An 18,566-nucleotide genomic window follows, 5' to 3' on the forward strand; every position below is an offset into this window, starting at 1 on the left:
TTCCTAAACATCAGTGCCTGGGACGTTCACTCCTGCAGCCGACTCTCCAAATGACTTTGCCAAATATCATTCATCCTCCAAGCTAAAGCCCACCTCCTCCAGGAAGCTCCCACTGACTATGATGCCCACAATGACATCTTCTCTGTTGTACTGAGTGTGCTGTTCCTAGCATTCACTAGCACCACATGGAGGTCTTTACTCCCCTTCATCCAGCCTTTTAAAGAGTTACCCATCCATGCACCATGCCATGGAGAGGAAATAAGTTCCAGCCCTGAATAACAGTCCTTATGCTAGGAAACTCCCAGGAATGGTCTCTGGCTTCTTGGCTGGACCCATGCATTATATCCTGCTCACCACATCTCACCTCCTGACTTTGACCCCATCCTGTGGCCTCCTGTTCCATTTGACTACAAGCCCATGCAGAAGTTAGCCAACCACCAAGGCAGAGGGAGCAGTCATCAAGATGGTTATCACTTCTGATGCTAATAGCAAGCTCTGGGAGGTTTCCCCAGACCACCTTCAGGTTCAGTAATTCTATAGAAGGACTCACAGATAGCACAGAAAGTTGTTTTCCTCACAGTTATGGTTTACCACAGGGAAAGGGTACACATGGAAATCAGCAAAGGGAGAAGGCAGGTAGAGATGCAAAGGGAAAACTGCAAATGCAGAGCTTCCAGGTATCCTCTCCCTGAAGACACATGGGCAGTATTACATTCCCAGCACTGATGAGTGACTACACACAGGGGTATTGCCAAGTAGGAATGCTTGCCTGAGACTTGGTGTCCAGAGTTTTTATGGGGGCTCCATCATGTAAAAACAATAGGCTAACCATGTGGCTGACCTTAGTCTCCAGCCACTCAGGAAGACAAGCTGATACTGTATACCCCAAAGCCTCTACCCTCTGTCATTCCATTAGGTTTTCTAGCATGGTCAGCACCCCTACCCTAAATCACAGTGTTACACAACCAAGTGACCCAGAGCCCCAGGGGTAAAAAAAAGATACCCTTCTCAGGCAGGACATTCCAAGGGCTCAGGAGTCACTTCCAGAAGCTAATGGGCAAAGACCAGATCCCTTTTTTTGAATAAGATTAAATTCTAGACTACACAGCTGGGTATCTCTTACTGTCTTGGAGATCTTCATCCTCTTTTTTGACACTTAGCTCTGTGTATATTTCTTTTTTTAAAAAAGATTTTATTTATTTATTTATTCATGAGAGACACACAGAGAGAGGCAGAGACACAGGCAGAAGGAGAAGCAGGCTCCATGCAGGGAGCCGATCAACGTGGGACTCGATCCCAGGTCTCCAGGATCACGCCCTGGCCTGAAGGAGGCGCTAAACCGCTGAGCCACCAGGGCTGCCCTCTGTGTATATTTCTTACCGCCAGAACACTTGTGTATTCAGACATTTACAATGATGCTTCCATGGTGGTAGCATCACAGTTGACTTTTTTGTTTCTCATTAATACTTTTCTACTATGGCCATATATCCTACAAAAATGATGGGAAAACAGATTTTAATGAGTTTTTTTTTTTTTTTTACATGTTGCCTCTCCAGCTTTGTGACCTATGAACTACAAGATTTGTCCACTCAGTAAGCATTGATATAAAATAATATTTGGAGGATTATACGCTCTTTTCTCTACTCTGAATTTTGTGAAAAATCACTAAAAAGGATACGTTAAGAATAATGGAAATTCCCCTTGCTAATTAGAAGTAGGTATGTTTTAAAGTATAATAACCTAAGCACACACCTAACCAGCATCGGCATACACAAGGGATATGTAGATGTAAACACAACTGTATGTAGATGTTGATATGGGGAAGTGTGTGGATTGTGTCATTCAGGAATATGTAAGATGCTTCAGCCAGTATGATCATGGGAATACACTCTTACTTGTCTTTTGCAAATCTCCTCTGCCCAATCAATGGTGCTATTTCTTGCTATACCATGCACTGTCAATGGAGACAACAGAACCCCTAAGGGACAAAGATCGAATCTTGGGGAGCAAGAAATCTTAGTGTTCCTATGTATAAAGCACAAATATTCACGCAGTACATAATAGATGTACAATGCAACTATGGTGTTAAACTTTCATGGCAGGGAAATCATACAATTAGAAAAGAAAATCCCCCCCTTCAAAAAAACAAAAGCAACTCCTCTGTGAAGCCTTATCTTTCTCAACCTTAACTGTGAACTCCTTACTTTGATACTAGCATTTCTCGAATTTACTTCAGCCATAACCACAATATCGAGCGGAGGTTATGGTGTCTCCCCTTCACGTGTGAAGCTCACTGAAGCTCCCTTGTCATTATCTCTATATTTGCAAGAAACCAGCACTGTCTCTAGCACATGGGAAGTGCTAAGTAATCATTTCATGAATAAACAAACCAGCTAAGAACCAAGGCTTAACCATCAAAATAACTCACAAGTATTGAACATTGACAAGGGGCCAAGAGTGATTCTGTGAATCTCCTAAATCTTCACAGCAACCCTATGAAGGAGACGCTGTGGTTCCCATTCTCATTTTATAAACGAGAAAAGTGACACACGGGATTTACATCAAGTTTCCAAGTCAATTCAGTTAGTGAGTGGAAGACGCAAGGACAGATGCAGGAGCCTAAACATTGCTCCACTTCTCTGTATCAACACATCATCATTATTCCTGAGAGCAATCCAGCACTTGGAAGAAGTATTCTTTATGCTAAGAAAGAATAAACATACCCTTCATAAATAATACAAAAACAAGCAACAAGCTTCTACAGAGTGGAAAGCTACTGCCAAGGAGCCTGGAGTATGCTGGCAATTAATAAAACATTTTTAAATGTACTCTAATTCGAATACAATAAGGAAAATCAATTAATGATTCTGAAAGAGAGGGCAAGTAGAAACAATTATTATAATTTCACACGTATTGAGAACCCATAACACTCCCACTGTCGAGCTCACAAAATCCATTCCCTATCCTATGAGGTGTAGTTTTAACCACTGGTAGAGATGTTAGATTACATTTTGTTGGACCAGTGTTTTGATTTGGTAGGGTGTGACTCTGAGAAATCTTTTTTTAAATCAAATAAAATAACACACATGTTCTCACTAATTCCATATAATGTGCTTGATGACAATGCCATACCCCTATGTATGATTCAACCAGAGCATTCACACACAATAAATTCCAGGCATGCACAACGGATGGTATTAATGTCTCATAAGTGTGTCTAGTTTTCAATAAAATCTCTGCTATAAAATAGAAGACAATTCCAGAAGGTCCTGTGTTTAGATTAGATTCTATTATTTCTGACACATGATCTCTTCTTCGACATAACATAGTCACTTTGGAAAATTCTTATTTTGTTAAATGTGTCCCTGAGCAAATGTCTAAATAATTACAGTCCCTCAAAACTGAAAACTTTAATGCCATGAAATTCAACTAGTGGGAAAATTTCTTTCAATCGTTCCATGTCTGTTGCAAAGGATTGTTTTGGTTTTAGATTTAATGTTTCTCAGTTTTATACAAAGCCAATATTCAGAGTTTTGAAAATCAGCTTTATATGGTGATCATTGGTCTCCTTCCACATTTTCTAAAAACTACAAGCCTAATCCCACTCTGTGTGAATAAATCTAGAGCTTCAGCTATGACCAATAAACCATGATTTCTCACATCAATGGGAATTCTAACAATAGATGTCTGCGCTACAATTTATAGCTCCAGAGCTTTTTACATGTGTGGTTTAATTTATTCTCACAAGAACAGAAGATATTGGCACTGCTATCATCTCTGTCAGATGAGATTCTGGGGAGAAATATCACTTACCAGAGGTAGCGCTTCAGAGGAGAGCTTGTGCTGCGGTACAGTGGAAGCCTCTGGTCCACACGGTCATTCAGGGATCCAAGCTGTCACGCTTCTACCATCTTCAGCCCTCCTCTCGCAGCATCCCTCTGGGCATCAGCGCTGCAGTCAGCTGGAAAGAAGTGCAAGGGTGGGGGGGTGGGAGGAGGGATATCCTGTGACAGAGTTCCATAGTTATGCCTAGCACATTCACTTCTGCTTGGGAGGACCTGGGCACCTGGGCGCACCTAATGATGAGAAAGACTGGAAATGGGCATGCCTGGGCATATGGAAGAAGGGGTGAGCAAATGGTCTCTCCACAGCTAACAAAGAGCCCAAATGGGACTGAGCCAAGTTCTTCTGACCCAAATCCTGTGTCTCTCTCTAACCATCACTTCCTGAATGCATGGACTTAAAGTATCATTGGATCAAATGGACTGCTTCCTTGTTGCAAACATTTTTTGCCAGGGGATACAGCCATCAGTGTATCCAGGCCAACCCCCTACCCTCCAACATTTTCCTCCAGGAGGAAATGGGCTTTTTTAATCTCTTGAGAAAACGATTGCTTTGTTCCAAAGGGTCAAGGAAGAGGCCTCCAGCACTGCTTCCCGGAAACTGCAGCGCGCCTGAGGATTTCCTCAGCAACACAGCCAAGACCAGTCGTAGTAACATAACAGCGGCATCGGGGACATCTCATGAAATGGGAATCCTCAAGACATTCCCTCTGCACATGCCAAGCTTGCTTCTTTCTATGCTGAGTGCATGGAGCCTGAGCAGCCAGGGCACGGACCATTAGTACTGGTGTTCCCATCAAGATTCATCTGAAGGACCGACCCAGGACAATGGTGAACTCTACCTGAACCTTGGGATCCTGCAAAAGGGGGAAGGCTAAGCAGTTACCCCACTGCCTCTGTTCTGGAAAGCTGCAGACTGCAAAGAACCACCCTTCCTCACGTGGGTTAGATAAGGCTCATGGAGGCCCGCTGGTTTACCTAGGAGAAGGTCAGACACCACCCCCCCTCCAGATTCCCATTCTTGGCCTTGTGAACGATACAATGGACAGCTCATCCCCACTGATCCACCGGAACAAAATGCCTGTTGACCAAACTTTGCCTCAGCTGTTCTCCTTCGCTCAAAGGCCCTGGAGTTTTTTACTGAGCTAGTTTTTGTTTGGCAGCCTCAGCCTGAGCAAGGACAGCCCCTCCATATAGAACAGGCTGGCTCAGGGGAAAACAAGCGCTGGTAAACCACTACCATTGGGTTATGCCACCTTTTCATCCTACTTCTCCATGCCTGGTTCCTTCTAGACTTATAGGTCATGACTGTCAGGATTGGTTCTCTCCATAAAAAGACAATCCTCTTTTGCCTAACTGTTCTTGCTGATCTTATAGACAGAGCATCCTCCCAAACTCCAGAGATCCCATGCCCCTAGTAGCTTTCCCCCCTTGCAGAAATCTTTTGGAATACAACTCTCTTAAGTCTGGATTTGGTTTCTGTTGGTATTTGTTTTGTGTTTTGACACCCAAACCCACACGAGGCCCTCAGGATTAAACTGACAAGTGGATCCTCCCAGCACCATCATTAGTTCCTACCCTGGGCTACTTTCCTCAGTGCTGATGGAATGGAATCATCAATACGTCTCCTTGCTTCATCCGTGGAGCTCCTCTATCCTCTGTTTTCTTGTAACAAGTTGAATTACCGCTGATAATCAGATTCTCAAGACATAGCAATCCATGCAGAAGATGTTTGATTTGGAACTCTTGGAAGAAGGTAAAAGGACTTTTTTGATGATGCAACTGACGGCCTACTCTGATGAGAACTGTGACTTACTGCAACACAGTGGGTTACAAAGGATACACCTTATGTTCCCACATGCCCGCTGGGCAATGCTTGAGCGACGTGTAAAGGGGGCCATGGCCCATCGAGGCTGGTAGGGATCTTCTCTTGGTACTTTCTTCTCTTTCCCCAGCTAATGTGTGCGCAGAACTCTTCCTTTTTATGGAGTTAGTTTCTGATTGGCATTTTCTTGAAATCCTGAGTGTTTATTAACACATTTCTAGCCAGGTATTCCCACCGCACAGGGACAAGGAGGATGGCCATAAGTTCTTTGTACTATGTGCACTAATGTTCCTCCAGGGTAGTCATTTGGGTTCTTGGTTTTAATCCCTTCCTGTCCTATGTTCTAAGGAAAAACAGGCTTGACAACCATCACTTCAGTCTCCTGAAAATTTGACTCTATGAGAAGGAGGAACTGAATGTTTGGAGACTCTTTGCTAGGTTCTTCATCTGCCCCATTTTCCTACAAAAAAAAACACAACTGTTCTAACCGCACAGAAATAAGTGGTTGATATTAGCGTGCCTCTTCTGGTACTTTATCAAGAACTGTATTCTAGGAAGTGAATGGTGGACCTACATCTAGATTATAGGCACTTTCTGGGCTTTATTTACAGAGTGTTTTAGACAAAGTCTTTTGCATAATACAAACAGCAAGTGATTATTCTCAAATGACCATAATACTCCTAGTCAAAAGCTCTTTCAATTGAAATGACATTAGCATACATCTTATTTTCTGGAAAATATATTGGAAACTGCAGGAGGAAGGTCCATTCTCTGTGCATTTGGGAGAACAAAACTATTGAATAAAGAGGAAAACCAAGTCGTTACTGAGGCCTGATTCTCTACTTTGAGGAAGTTCAATAACTCAGTCCAAGAAGTGGGTCTTGGGCTCCTTTGTGTTTGGAATGAGGCACTGATCAGGCAGGCAGGGATAAAACATTGAATAACATATGGTCCCTTCTCCCAAGACATTTATAATCTAGTCTTATGAATATTTCAGTCAAGAATCTCCAATTGTCATGCGAAAGGATGACACATTTCTAAGCTTGGGTTTATTTGTTTTTCCCCCCCTCCTAATACCATCCAAATTTGGCGCCTTCACCAACAAAATGATGATGTCCACTTGAACCCAGACAATAGTCCACAGAACCAAAAGCTAAATAACTTTGTCCTCTGTGTGATATCTGCTTGATTATTTTAAAAAACAGAAGTCGATGGCTATTTTTGCACTAAATAGTCACAATCCAAGGCTCTCTTCTTTGATTTAAGGCTCTTTGGGGTCACTGAAGTGTCATTTGGAAAATTGCTTCCTGATGCATAATATTATGGTAATGATCCCCTAAAGCCTGGCATAAAGGCTCTGCCATGAGAGCTAACAATTTATTTTCTTCCAAGTATTGTTTTAAAACAAGAGGCAGCTGGGGGTCAAGAGAGAGGCTCCGGGTTATAACAGGCTTAATGCGACCCTTGGAATTTTTTTTACACACTTGAGAGGAGAAAGATTGTTCATAAATACTCATTTACAGAAACAGTTCAAGAGACAGAAAAGATACATTTCTCTCACATCTGAGCACATGATTATAACCTAATAACAATAGAAGCAAGGGGAAGAGAGGAAGATGCTAGGATTTGGGGGGTAAGGCTAGAAGCCGGGAGACCTAGATTTAAATCCCAAGCTTGCCTCTCATTGATGATATCCATTTGGTTTACAAATCAAGGTTTTTTGAGTTCAGTCACCTCGGATAAAGCAGAACTACTCGCCTCAAAGACAGTGGTGAAGTTCAAATACTATACTGTGAGCAAAAGCTAAGAACAAACACATAGGGTATGCACATAGACTAGTCTGTGTATAGTTTACCTACACAGTATGAACTCAATAACTTTCCTGATCATTGCTACTATTATTGTTATACAGGAGTTATACACAAAATAATTACATCCACAGGGCCAGCTACCACACTCTGCTTCATATTTGAGACAGGTGGTGCGACGTAAATATATTTTGACTAGGCTACAGTGCCCAGTTTTCAGCTAACGTTAGCCTAGATGTTGCTCTGAAGTTATGTTTTAGATGTGATTACATTTAAGTCAACAGACTTGAAGAAAAGGAGATTTCCTCCATAATGCTGATGGATGGGGAGTGGATGGGGCCTGGAGGTGGGTCTTATTTAATCATTTGAGGGGCTTAGGAGCAAAGACTGAAGTTTCCCAAAGAAGAAGCAATTCTGTCTCAAGACTGCAACTCAGAATCCCTGCTGAATTTCCAGCCTTCTGGTCTGCCCTGCAGATTTTGGGCTTGCCAGCCCCTACAATCATATGAGCCAATTCCTTAAAATAATTTGAGAGAGAGAACTAGACAGACAGATAGAAATAAAAATATAGCTCTATAGAGACAGAGCCACATCTCTCTAGATAGATGATAGTTAAATAGGTAGATCCAATGGAATTATATTGAGATAGAGATATATTGGATACACCTATGCATCTGCCTGTCTTTCTATCAAGACAGATCTATCCCTGGCTCTCTCTCTAGCTAGATAGATCTATGGATGGATAGGTATTATATACCTATATCTATATAGCTATATCTATACCTATGGATATCCTATTTGTTCTGTTTCTCTAGAGAACCCGATCAATTCAGGTGGGGAGAACTGCGGTAAATAGGCAATCTGAATGCTCTGTGATGGGTCTCACCACAGTATGAGGTGCTATAAGAATGCTTTGCGTGAGGGCCACTTAATGATGTCTTTGAAGGACCGGACGAAGCTGCCTAAAATGTGGGCTGAAAATGGATAGATACAAGGGGAGGATTAGCTAGAGGTTTAAGAAGATAAAGGAGACATGGGATGTCTGAGGCCATGAAAGACAAGCGGGAAAGCTTGCCCAAGGGGAGGAAGATTCATCTGATGGGAATGCTATATGCTATAGTGTAAATCACAGAGAGGAATGTGCACAGTGGGGAGTTCAGGCGGGTGTTAGTACGGCAAGAAGATAAATGCAGGGCATGCCTCTGGAGGTGGTGGGAGAGGAAGGAAGGAGCAGATGCTGAAGGGAGAAGACCAAGTATTCGATAAGTGCTACTCCCCTGAACCTCTCAGGGTACAGATGGATGGCTGTCCGTGGGAGAGCACTGCAGGGCAGTGGCGGCCCCAGGGAAGATCCAGGCAGTGGGAGAAAGGTTGAAAAAGTGGAAGTGTTTGTTCATTGTAGAACAGATGTCCCAGAAGGAGAAGAGCAGTGAGAGGCTCTGGGCCAAGAGCCTGGGGGCTGAGGACCCAGAGTTCAGGAGATGTAGTTGTGATGACCATACAAGCAGACTTCATCTCCTGGGCGGGGGCGTGGGAAGTCCTAGTCCACAGTGTCGGTGGAATCACCCAGGGAGCTTTTACAAATACCACTGCCAGGGGGCCACCCCAGAAATGCTAGTGCTAAGGTAGGATGCAGGTTCAAGGTGAGAATGTCACGAAAACTCTGCCCATGTCATGCTGATGTGCAGTCAAGGGTACAGTCAAGGGTAAGAACCATCCCAGTCCAATTGCAGGCCAGGAGAACTTTACTCCCCAGGACTCTCACACTTACAGAGAGCACCTGCTTCCCCTGGCTTGAGGGGACTCCAGGTGCTTGGGAAGATGTTTCCCTTGGCCTGAGATCATTGCAATTATGAGTGTGTTCCAACGTCCGTGCATGAATAAACTCTGCTTTCTAGACGGGGGCCTCTGAGATATGGGTTGCTTTACACAGAGCCAAGAAAAAGCTCTAGTTTCAGGATAAGTGGCATGAAAACTCTCAGAAATAGGGTCCTTATTCTGAGTCTCCCGGGAAAATCAGATTATAGAATTCTCACTTTATACTTGAAAAAGCTGCAGCCTCCGGTATTTGGGGTATTCCAGACTTTCTGGAAGGGATCATTCATAGTCCATGAGGTAGCCATTATACACTCAGTTTTTAAAGATGAGGGTTGAATAGAGAGGAAAGCAAATCGTCCCTGGGTTATCCATCTAGTAGGTCGAAGAGTACATTAGTTATGTATTGCTAAAGGGATCAGCGGGGGCTATCCAAGTCTGTCCCCACAAAAAGCCAAGACCCGAGTTCTTATTTAACTCCAAAATCAAGGATATGGACATTGATTCAATAATCCCTTCTGAAATGTGGTTTTTCTAGGAGACCAAAAAAGAGAGAAGCTTCTCTAGAGAGAAGCATGATACTGATACTGATACTGGAAGCATGAGTTTTACCTGGATGTCTCATGTGGTTGGACTGACTGGTGGCAGTGTGTGAAGAAATCTTACCATGAAGACCCTCACACATTTGAGGGGAACTGACTACTCTGTGCCTTGAGCAACAGAACTCCAGATCTGGGACATGGCTTGGCATTTGGAGGGAGGCAGGTATGAATCTCGTGACCGTAGCTTAGAGTCTATGAGCTTTAGACCTATATGGTGATGCCAACCCATCCTCTGTGGAAAGTGGTTTGATTTACCCATCCACCCATGAGGCTGGGGTTGCCTGGCTTAATATGGGGCTCTCTCTAAGGTGTGGAGGGTAAACAGTGATCAGATTCCATTTCTTCTGTGTCTTGTATGTCCAATAGACTATCCTTCATCACCACCAAAATCTTGCTCACACATCAGCACTGGCCAGTGTAGTTGACTCACTTCTAGGATTTACTGACCAGCAACGCTCCAAATATACTGACTGTCTTTCTTAAACAACAGAGAGCTTTGTCCCGAAAACCTCTGTGAGGAGAAGGCTGTGTAGTCCTTGTGAGCAGGGCGGGTGTGAATGGCTCCAAAAGTATGCAAAGGGTGAGATACACGATCATAAACCTTGCTGCTCACATAAATTTCCCCTAAAGACTTTTGCTCCTAAAACGGGCATAGGCACAGCACCTTACTGTCTGCAGACAGCAGGACAGCCTGGTGATCCATTCCGAGCCCACACGGGTCATTGTCCCTTGGCAGGTGTATCAAGATTCTCTTTTAGTGAGCAACCAAGTGGGTGTGAAGAAATGTCCCCACGGGAGGACCATGCTAGGAATAATGGCAGATCTCACCTGTTCTCTGAAACTGATCTCTCTGCAGAACCTAATTAGTCTGTAAACCATACTACCACTCACTATGGGGCACAATCTACTGTATCTGAGGCCATTGGAGGTGTAATCATGCTTCTAAACACAGAGTACTTTCCTCTGTCTTAGCAAATCTGAATGAAAAAAATACAAGTTTTCTTCTAAAGACCTGTAGTTCTTAGCAATAGAGTTTTGACTTCACACGATATAGCAAAAGAGCTGCCATTCATGAATCATTTAGCAGATTTTGTAAAATCACACCATTTTGGAAGGTATGCCATTATTTAAAACTAGAAGTTTTAATTACTCTGTGTCATGTAATATTGTAGAATGCATGAAGCTATGTGCAAAGGGACTCTTGAAATATGTATTTCCTTTTGGCAGAAAAAAAATAACTTTAGGGACTCTTATTGATGGGAACAGGGCCAGTACACGGATGGACACTGGGTTCCAGCAAACTTCAGGATAGAAAGAATGTACCTGGGGTGGGATATGATGGCATGCAGAATAGGCTGGACTTCTATTTGGACATATCTGTGGGAACTCTTGGCAATCATCTTCTAAAATGAAATTTCCCAAGAGAATAACTATTCATCTTTTTTTTTTTTTTAAAGATTTTATTTGTTCATTTGTGAGAGACACAGAGAGAGGCAGAGACACAGGCAGAGGGAGAGGCAGGCTCTCTGTTGGGAGCCTGATGCGGGACTCGATCCCAGGACCCCAGGATCATGACCTGAGCCAAAGGCAGACGCTCCACCACTGAGCCACTCAGGCATCCACTATTCATCTTTTTAAATAAAGGAATAACCAGTGCTCCCCATGTGGCTCCAAACTCAAGGTTTTCAGGATCTAATTCAGACACTAACTTAACAAGCCAAACTTTCATCCATAAAGTTAGACTATAGAAAAGAGAGAAAAACTTTTAGGATGAATGGGATCAATAGATATCAGAGAAATTCCTAGATTTGGCCCCTACAAGGGTCAAGATCATACCACTGACTAGATGGTTGTCCAAGTTAATGACATGGGCTGATGGATACATTTTCATAGGTCAATGGTGTCCCTGAAGTGGTGCACAGCAGCTCCTGATATAATTCTGGGCATGAATATACTCAAGGAGACTTGAGAATAGCCCTTTTGAAGTAAGGTTAAACATCATTCTCTCAGCTACTTCCTTAGAGAATTCTGAATGCAGGTCCCATTAAAAGAACAATATAGCAACAAAGGGCATCCTACTACTGTATTTAGAGATTGCAACCCACCTTATATCCCTTGGATGAAAATTAGAGCTTCTCATGTACCTACCATTCTAGGAGCCAAAATATCAAGGTTAAAACCCTCCCCTCTGATTTTCTGAGCATGGAATACAAACAAAATAACTAGTGACTCCAAAGGCATTTCAAACATTAGCTCACATGGAGTCATGCAAAACAGGGAAGATTCTGTTTGTAAATTCCAATCACTACTTAGAAAGACATTAAGGATTCATATCCTAGGCAACAGAAATGTGTTCTGTAAAAGAAATCTTCCCACATGCTTTTCTATATTTGCATTGGGAAGTTAAGCTTGCATTTAAACAAATGAGGAGTTTCTTACCTCTCTACCCAGTGGTCCTTCAGCAAACCAGCTTTCTGTTCTCCAAGTCGCTCCACGAATGTGCAGAAAGAACTGGATCCCATTGTGGGGACTACAGGAGGCCCCTCATCTAAGACAGGTAAAAACTATGATATCAAGACTACTAGATGTAGATACAAAGGTATTAGTTGCCATTAGCTTACAGGAGAGAGCTTTGTGCAAGACATCCTTGTCCCACAAATAAGAAACTGGCTTCAGTGACGGAGAATCAACAGTCCCCATGGCATTTGCTCCCCATAATAAAGACCATTTCTATGTTGACACACATCTCTTCTGGTTTGAAGAATAGTCAATGGAATAAATTTAAGACATCAGACTGTGTTTATTGCAGTCACTGGATAAATTATTATTTTCTTCTATTGTACTTTGAATTTATGATTTTGGACCCTTCCATCGTTAAGCCAAGGGATATAAACCTAGTTGCAAACTTTCAGGAACACCAGAGCCAGAACATCCCAGGGATTGCTACCTGAGACCTTTGCTTGAGGCTCTCCATTGATGCTGCTCCAGTGATTTGATAGACAGAAGGCAAGGAGGAAGAGTCTCTACCAACTGATGCTAAAATGCTGAGGCTCCTATCCTTTCAGACCATGAACACCTCCACCATGGCAAAGGAAGTCAACACAATGAAAAAAAGCATGGGATCCATAGTGAGAATATGAATGTGAGCACCCTACTATTGCAATAGGGTGACCATGCATTTGGTAGGGAGATGTCAAGGTACTTCTGGGAACCTGTTTGGATGCCAGGACCTCGTGACCTCCCTTTCTACAAAATGCATCCTTTACGTGGTCCAGCCCCATACCCCTGGACACTGACGTTTGGGGGCCAGAGTTGCAGGCTGTCATGAAGTGGTGCTTCACTGGTGAGTCCTCATGCAGCAAGTGGCAAGTGCTTCAAGGACATGCAGCATTCATTCAATGGGTTGATGGCCATGGGTTCAAGAAACTTTCAGTTTCCTGAAATTCCCTATAACTTCCATTTATCTTCTTTTTCTCGAACCCAACTCTGCAGAATACACTGTAGCCCTCTGTATATCATAAGATGCGACATCCTGGAGGCCTTTCGGTGCTTCAGTGATCTCTTTGATGGAGGCCAAGATAGTTTTTATGTTGAATTCCCTCTTCAGTGGGTAATACCATGTAAAGTTCTAAAAGAAGAGAGAGAAGAACATGAATTCAAAAATAGAAACATGGATTTTTTTTCCTTGTGTCATTAACATTTGAGAATTTTTAAAAGTAGCCAGTAGTTTTAAGTCTTAATTGATTTTTAATGGATTTGTACCATTGTCGAGATTTAAATCACCACTAGGGGATGAAAAAGCAGCAATAATTGACTCAATTTAGGTCAGATGTTGGTAATAATGTTTTAAAAAAGGTTACATAAAAAAAATGAATGACAGTGATCCTCTCAGACTAAAAACAACTAATAACAACAACAACAAAAGAAAAAAACAAAGAAGATATAACAAAATGAATAAAGAAAAAAAAAGCCTGTCAAGAATGAATTCTGGGCCATCTTAGCTAAGGCATCTTTTCATAGATTGGGATGACCAGTCTTAACTTTCACCATAAGCAAAAAGGTAGGACTCCTGATAGAGCAGAAAATGTTAAGTATACTCCACAATCTACGTTTCCTGTGTCTTGATAAAACTGCATCCACTTTCCATGACCAAGTCCATTCACTGACCTCACGACCTCTGAACTTTAGATGTCCAAGCTTGGACCTCAAAACAACTGCTAAATAGGATTGGTTGTTAAAGATCTGGAGAAGCTCAAAGCAGACACTTCTGTTATCACATATCAAGAAACGGGTGGAGGATAAGCATCATTAGACAAAAAATAACACCTCAGGACTCATGGCTGTGATTTATTTCTGGATTAACATTGTATCATTGACTATTCACTGTTATTTAACGTTGTAAGGTATAAAATATAGTACTGTAATAATTTATGTCATGTTATCTGACAATACATTATATATAAGTTATCTTCCAAATTACATCTCCTTGCAGCTAAACCAGCAGGCATTTGATAGGACAAATCAACATAGTGTGATTAAAATATTACAAAATAGATACAATGCAGGATCTTTAGGAAGTACCTTCTTTTATTTTGCTTAGTTCTTGAATCAAAGTTGGTTACCACCCCTCCCACGCATACATCCAGAAAACACTTAGCCAAAAAGACACTCTCTCCAGCCTTTCCTAGACATATTGTTGAAGGGAATAGAGTGAAATTGCAAATTATAGGGTTCTAAATCCTTGGTATATTTGTTCCCCCAAAATCTCTGGAGATAAAAAGTAAAAATGAAAAGTAAGCTGCTACCAGGTTGGACAAATAGAGGCCTATGCTGGTCACTTTATAGGCACCAAAGGCATATGTAACGAGTGGAATACAATACGTGTTTTTCATTAATAAAAAACAAAAGGTCACCAAAGTAATCACGGGTGAGATACTCTTTTGCTTCTCCCTCTGCCCCTGCCCCTCCTTACCCCCTGGTTCTACGTGCTATCTTTCTCTCAAATAAATGAATACAATCTTTAAAAAAATAAAATAAAATAAAATAAAATGTATTTGTTCTAACAACCATCTTATTGAAAGATGAAACACAGCATGGGATCTCATGCTTTGATAACCCTTTTCAGACACAGATTAGGGCATTTCCTGTTCTCTGCTGCAAATCAGGAGTTACAGACATGCTAGGACTAAGCAAAGATCCCAGCAGTTTTGGCTGGTCCTGATCAATGGTTTCAAGGTGAAAGGCACTCTCTAACATTGGTATCACTGTTATGTTTAATGCCTCATTAATTTTTATCTCCTTTATTATTTTTCAATATTATGTGTGGAAGATCCTCATAAAGTCTTTTCACCAATTGTAGTCTATTCATTCCTGGTTCCTTATGTTTGTGTGCCTTTGTGAAAGATATTTTCTAAAAAGGTATGTTCTAATTAGGGCCAGTATATCAGTATACAAGTGTTTGGGAATATTTATTTGGTATCCAGCAACTGTGATAAAACCTCATTGTTTTGAACAATTGTATCTCAGTATTCTTTGAGGCCCGAGGTTTTCTAGGTAGACAATGAATAAGCTCTGAAGGATAACAAACAGCTCCTTCCTTTGTAACCTTCATAGATTTTATTTTCTTTTCTTCTTATTCTTTAGTACCTCCAATAGAAAGCTGAATGGAGGTGGTAATAAAGAGCATTCTTATTCCTGATCTTAAACGAAAATACTTTTACCTTTTCACCATTAAATATATTTCAACTCAGTATTGTTTTATTTTTTAAGAAGATTTTATTTATTTATTTATTTATTTATTTATTTATTTATTTATTTATTTACTGGAGAGAGAGCAAGCGAGCAGAGGGAGGAACAGAGGGAGAGGGAGAAGGAGACTCCCCACTGAGGGTGGAGCCAGACATGGGGCTCAATCTCATGACCCCAAGATCATGACCTGAACCAAAATCATGAGTCGTATGGTCAACTGACTGAGCCACCCAGGTGCCCCTTAGTTTGTTCTAAATAGATATTTGTCAGAGTAGGAAAGTTGCACTCTAGCCCTAATTGGTAAGGATCTCTTAAAAAAAAAAAAAAAAAGTGAGTAATAAATTCGGACTTTATCAAATGCTTTTTCTTAACCTATTAAAATGATCATATAGGTTTTTCTCTAGCGATTAATAGAATGATCTTTCTTTCTTATTTTTTAAAAGATTTTATTTATTCATGAGACACAGAGAGAGACAGGCAGAGACATAGGCTAAGGGAAAAGCAGGGAGCTTGATGTGGGACTCGATTCCAGGACCCCAGGATCACACCCTGAGCCAAAGGCAGATGCTCAACCATTGAGCCACCCAAGTGCCTCAATAGAATGATCTTTCTAATGTTAATCCAGCTTTGTATTTCTAAGACCACCCCAATTTTCCCATGATGTGATTATTATTCTTCACATACTACTAGATTATTTTATTATTATTTTAAGATGTTCATTCTTAGACTTAACATTTATTCTCCTTGGATAACTTGGTTATTAAAGTTAGGTAGTGTAATAGATTAAGTTGAGATCAGTTTCTTATTTTTCTGGTCTCTGGGAGAGTTGTATTGGTTTGGAATTATTTGCTGATTGTTTGCTAGAATCAATATATAAAAACCATGTGGGTATAGGCCTTTCCTTCAGCTTTTAAATTTTATGTTTCTTTTTGAGTCAATTCTATCTTTCTAGGATTTTGAAAATTTACATTTTTTAATTTATTGGTGTAAAGTCGTTAATGCTATCGTGTTATTATGTTCTTGATCTCAGCAGTATCTCTCTATATTTTTTATTCTGATAGTATATTTATCTCTCTCTCAGATCTTTTTCTGTGACTGCTAATCAATCTTGCCAGAGGTTTTTCAGTCTTACTATTTTATTCTTTTGACTTCAGAGAAGGTTAATCTGTTGTTCTTTTCCTAACACCCAAATGTAGATGTTCAACTCATTTATGTCCATCTTACTTTCTCTTCTAAAGCAACACTCAAGATTTAAATTTTCCCTTAAGATACTGCTCTATAGTATCTCCCCTTTGTAAAGTATATAGTATTATCACTCTTTATATCTTCCATTCTATTATGATCTCTTTTTCGACCCATGAGTTTTTTAAAATGTGTACTTTAAAATTTTAAATATTTCCTTGTTTCTATTTATCTATACTAACCTATTTATCTCTTTGTTCTTGATTTCTATTTATCTCTTTGTTCTTGATTTCTAACTTAAGGCATTATAAAGAGAAAATGTGACTTATATGATACCAGCCTGAAGAGATTTACTAATAATCTGCTTTATGAACCAATTGTTCAAATTTCATTGACATTCCATGTATTATGAGAGAATGCATTTTTCCTTTGTCGCCGGCAACATTCACATGCTAACACGAAAGGCATTTTTCTTTTCATTATACACATTCTGTTTAAAAGATTTCCACCTTAGAGGAAAGTTATTGAATTGCTAAGCAATGTTCAAAAATTAATTCAAATACGTTTATAGAGTGCTTAGCACATGCTTACATATGGCTATATACTAAGCATTAAAAATACAGTGATGACAGAGACCAACACAGTGTATGTTCCCATGGACCTACCTTAGTGTCTAGTGGGGCAGAGAAAGGAGTACTCACATGGTTACTTATCATTGTATGAAATGTCACAAAGGGAATGTGCAATGAGGAAGGTTCTGTTTGAGACACGGTATCATAGCTATGGTATGCTAGTCATCACCAGCTGTACTCAGAAGTCTGGATACAAGTATACAGGGAAATCACCCAAGTATATGAATCATCAATAAAGGTTCAAGTACATGTCTGTCACTCCACCCTATTCCTCTTCCATTCTTATCCCATTCCCTATCTCCACGAGGCCCTCATGCCTTTCTTTCTTTCCTTTCTTCCATCCATCCATGTGCCTATCTTTTGGTCCTTCACCACCATATCTGGCTTTCTCTGGAAATATATTATTTGGGCCCTCAGGACAGAACTTCACAACTCTGTGGGTGATCAGTTCAGTAAAGTTTCCAGTGACACTCACAACCCATAAATGAAATTTTCCAGGCCAAAAGTTACATGGTTTATCAAATTTGTTGTTGATTGGGGATGTGCCTATATAAATACCAAAGGCTATTTTTAAGTAGTTACCAGGCTCTGTATTATTCTAACAAATGCAATCATCTACAGTGAGGTCCAAACTGGAGTTACTTTCATTGTGTTCAACATTTCTTTCTTTCCTTTTCTTTTTGAGGGAGAGAGAAAGCAGGGGGTATGGACAGGGTGGGTGAGAAGGAGGGAGAGAGAGAGAGAGAGAGAGAGAAAATCAGAAGCAGGATTCATGCCCAGCACAGAAGTCAACCTGGGGCTCAATCTCACAACCCTGAGATCATGACCTGAGCCAAAATCAAGAGTTGGATGCTTAACTGACTAAGGCACCCAGGCACCCCCAACATTTTATTTATTCTGTAAGTGTGTGCAGTTGGGTAAGTTTCTGTTGTTGTTAGATGGATTAACTGAACACACGCATTGGCCTGAGAGTCAATTAAAATGCGTATTTTTTTTTTTTTATTTAGTTGTTGAGGCATTTCTCTCCTCATTGGTACTTGAGAGGCTGGCGTATTTGACCAAGTACTTGGGTGATATCAGTCTCCATCTTGTTAGATTCATTCAATCAATCC

At 40.9% G+C, this 18,566-nt stretch overlaps 1 protein-coding gene and 1 long non-coding RNA gene across 8 annotated transcripts in view; one reads left to right on the plus strand and one right to left on the minus strand.

Moving 5' to 3' along the window:
• LOC102152065 overlaps nt 1–18,566 on the plus strand; it is a 50,863-nt gene that overhangs the window by 12,321 nt on the left and 19,976 nt on the right. For 4 of the 7 annotated variants that reach the window (XR_005386086.1, XR_005386089.1, XR_005386092.1 and 1 more), the window contains 2 exons: nt 1,557–1,718; nt 9,829–10,055. This is a non-coding gene — a long non-coding RNA (uncharacterized LOC102152065). The remainder of the gene's footprint in view (nt 1–1,556; nt 1,719–9,828; nt 10,056–18,566) is intronic. The other 3 variants (XR_005386087.1, XR_005386090.1, XR_005386091.1) reach the window with 3 other exon arrangements.
• PUDP (pseudouridine 5'-phosphatase) overlaps nt 13,304–18,566 on the minus strand; it is a 131,734-nt gene continuing 126,471 nt past the window's right edge. The window contains exon 4 of the mRNA XM_038586764.1: nt 13,304–13,520. Coding sequence (XP_038442692.1) covers nt 13,353–13,520 — 168 coding nt within the window. The 3' untranslated portion in view covers nt 13,304–13,352. The remainder of the gene's footprint in view (nt 13,521–18,566) is intronic.

Source organism: Canis lupus, chromosome X (genome assembly GCF_011100685.1).
Source record: "Canis lupus familiaris isolate Mischka breed German Shepherd chromosome X, alternate assembly UU_Cfam_GSD_1.0, whole genome shotgun sequence".
NCBI lineage: Eukaryota > Metazoa > Chordata > Mammalia > Carnivora > Canidae > Canis > Canis lupus.